This window comes from Daktulosphaira vitifoliae, unplaced genomic scaffold, assembly GCF_025091365.1.
Source record: "Daktulosphaira vitifoliae isolate Bord-2020 unplaced genomic scaffold, ASM2509136v1 Scaffold_1175, whole genome shotgun sequence".
NCBI lineage: Eukaryota > Metazoa > Arthropoda > Insecta > Hemiptera > Phylloxeridae > Daktulosphaira > Daktulosphaira vitifoliae.
The window spans coordinates 1-2,545 of NW_026100735.1; the positions used below are offsets into that span (position 1 = coordinate 1).

Genomic DNA, 2,545 nt, shown 5'->3' on the forward strand with positions numbered 1-2,545 from the left:
GACGGTTGAAAATGGTCCCGTTATACAAAAGACTGAGTTCGGTTGGATCGTGTCCGGTCCTATCTCAGCAAGCTTCACTACCTCTATGCTCACAACTACTGTATTACCACACCAACAAGATGTAGTTAAAAATTATATAAACGCCCGAATTAATTTAGATGACCAGATAACGAAATTTTGGCAATTAGAAGAGGTCAAAACTAAAAACGTTTTAAGTTTAGATGAAAAGGCGTGCCAGTTGCATTTTGAAAATAATACCAAACGGAATGAAAAAACTGATCATTATCCGGAAGCTTGTAGAGCATTGCATGAAGATTTTTATATGGATGACCTCCTAAGTGGTTCAGATACTTTAGAAAAGGCGGTCAAGTTAAGAGATGATTTAATATCAATCATGGAGAGTGCTGGTTTCAAGTTGAGACAATGGTGTAGCAATGAACCACTGTTGTTAAGAGAATTACCTTTATATTTAAGGAAAGTTGATGACGATGTAAAAGAGCCTAATAAAAATATTACTAAAATCCTTGGATTATATTGGAATCACGAGAACGATTGCTATCAATACAATATAAAACCAATAAAAATATCTGGTCGATTTACAAAAAGACTAGTTCTATCCGAAATATCGTCGCTATTCGATCCACTTGGATTAATCGCTCCAGTAATAATTAGGTTTAAGATGATTATGCAACAGTTATGGTTGCAAAAAATNGTTTAAGATGATTATGCAACAGTTATGGTTGCAAAAAATAAATTGGGATGACGTTTTACCTATTCCATTACAACAAGATTGGTCAAAAATGCGTGTGGAACTGGAGCAAAATAATAATATTAAAATCAATCGTCTAGTTCTCGGCATCGAAAAAATTAAAAAACTAGAATTACACGCGTTCGCTGACGCAAGTATGCAAGCCTATGGTGCTTGTATATACACACGCGCTACAGAAATTTATGGTAAAGTAGTAATAAATTTATTGTGTGCAAAATCAAAAGTCGCGCCATTAAAGGTAGTTTCGTTACCTCGGCTCGAACTGTTAGCTGCGCTTTTGGCCGCTCGCCTTATGTCAAAATATGCACCAAAATTACAGTTACCTATAAATGAATATTTTTATTGGACAGATTCGACACTGGTATTAAATTGGTTATTATCTCCGTCGTCTCGTTGGAAAACTTTTGTGGGAAACAGAGTAAGTGAAATACAAGAGTTAACGTCTGTTTCACAATGGAGGCTGTTGCGTCCAGCGACAATCCAGCGGACATAGTGTCAAGAGGCTGTTTTCCATCACAAATGAAAGGTTTAGATTTATTGTGGAACGGACCTAGTTGGTTGAAAGGGGAACATACTCAATGGCCAAGTAACTTTCAAGAACTTACTTCTAAAAGTGAATATTTGTCTGAAGAAAAAGTAATTACTAATTTATTCTTAACAACGGAAAATAATTCTTTTAATCAAATTTTTAAATTATTTTCTTCATTAAGTAAANCAATTTAAAATTATTTTCTTCATTAAGTAAACTTTTACGTGTTGTGGCTTATTGTCTTCGTGTGAAGTCTAATTTTTTATCGAGTGACACTAATATTTATGGTCCTGTTGAAGCTACAGAAATTGAAAATGCCCTTAAACGATTAGTGAAGGTAGCGCAACAAGAAGAATTTTTTACTGAGTTGTGTGACTTAAAAAACTCAAAATTAGTGTCCAGTAAAAGTAAACTTTTTCGTCTTAGACCATTTCTAGACGACGATGGTATAATCAGGGTAGGCGGTAGATTAAAACATGCCGTCTCACTATCATTTTTTCAAAAACATCCGATAGTGTTACCCGCTGATAGTGATTTTACAAAATTATTATTTCTGGATGAACACGAAAAATCATTACACGCCGGTCCACAAGCGATGTTAGCTAATATACGTTTGAGATATTGGCCGATTAATGGACGTAATATAGCCAGAAATATATCTAGAAAATGTGTCAAATGTTTCAAATACAAACCGGTTGTATTTGAGCCCATCATGGGTGACTTACCTAAGGACCGAGTCGAACCAGCGCGAGCTTTTGTTAAATGTGGCGTAGATTTTGCTGGTCCAGTGTTTGTGCGGTCTANGGAACCAGCGCGAGTCTTTGTTAAATGTGGCGTAGATTTTGCTGGTCCAGTGTTTGTGCAATCTAGTTTGCGAAGAAACGCGCCTAAGACTAAAGCGTATATCAGTATCTGGGTTTGTCTTGTCACAAAAGCTATTCATATAGAATTAGTAGGCGATTTGACAGCGGAGTCTTTCCTTANTATAGGCGATTTGACAGCGGAGTCTTTCCTTAATGCGTTACGGAGATTCTGTGATAGACGTGGTTATTGTACGGACGTATATTCAGATAACGGAAAAAACTTTGTTGCGGTTAATCAACAACTTCGAGAAGTTCATGAACTTTTAGCTAAACCAGAAGTTAAAAATGAATTGAGTAATAAAGGAACGTGACGTAACGAATATTATGGAGAACAGACTAACTCGCTGGAGGCGTGTTGTTCAAATTACGCAAAAAATATGGATT

At 36.0% G+C, this 2,545-nt stretch overlaps 1 protein-coding gene across 1 annotated transcript; it reads left to right on the top strand.

Annotated features, from left to right (window-relative positions):
- Positions 1-85: 85 nt before the first annotated feature.
- LOC126909760 (uncharacterized) lies at positions 86-2,455 on the top strand (the record flags this gene model as incomplete). The annotated part of the gene is made up of 4 exons (XM_050692191.1): positions 86-661; positions 720-1,187; positions 1,229-1,405; positions 1,552-2,455. Coding segments are annotated over exons 1-4 (2,125 nt in total), but the record flags the coding sequence as incomplete, so codon positions are not given.
- Positions 2,456-2,545: the final 90 nt, after the last annotated feature.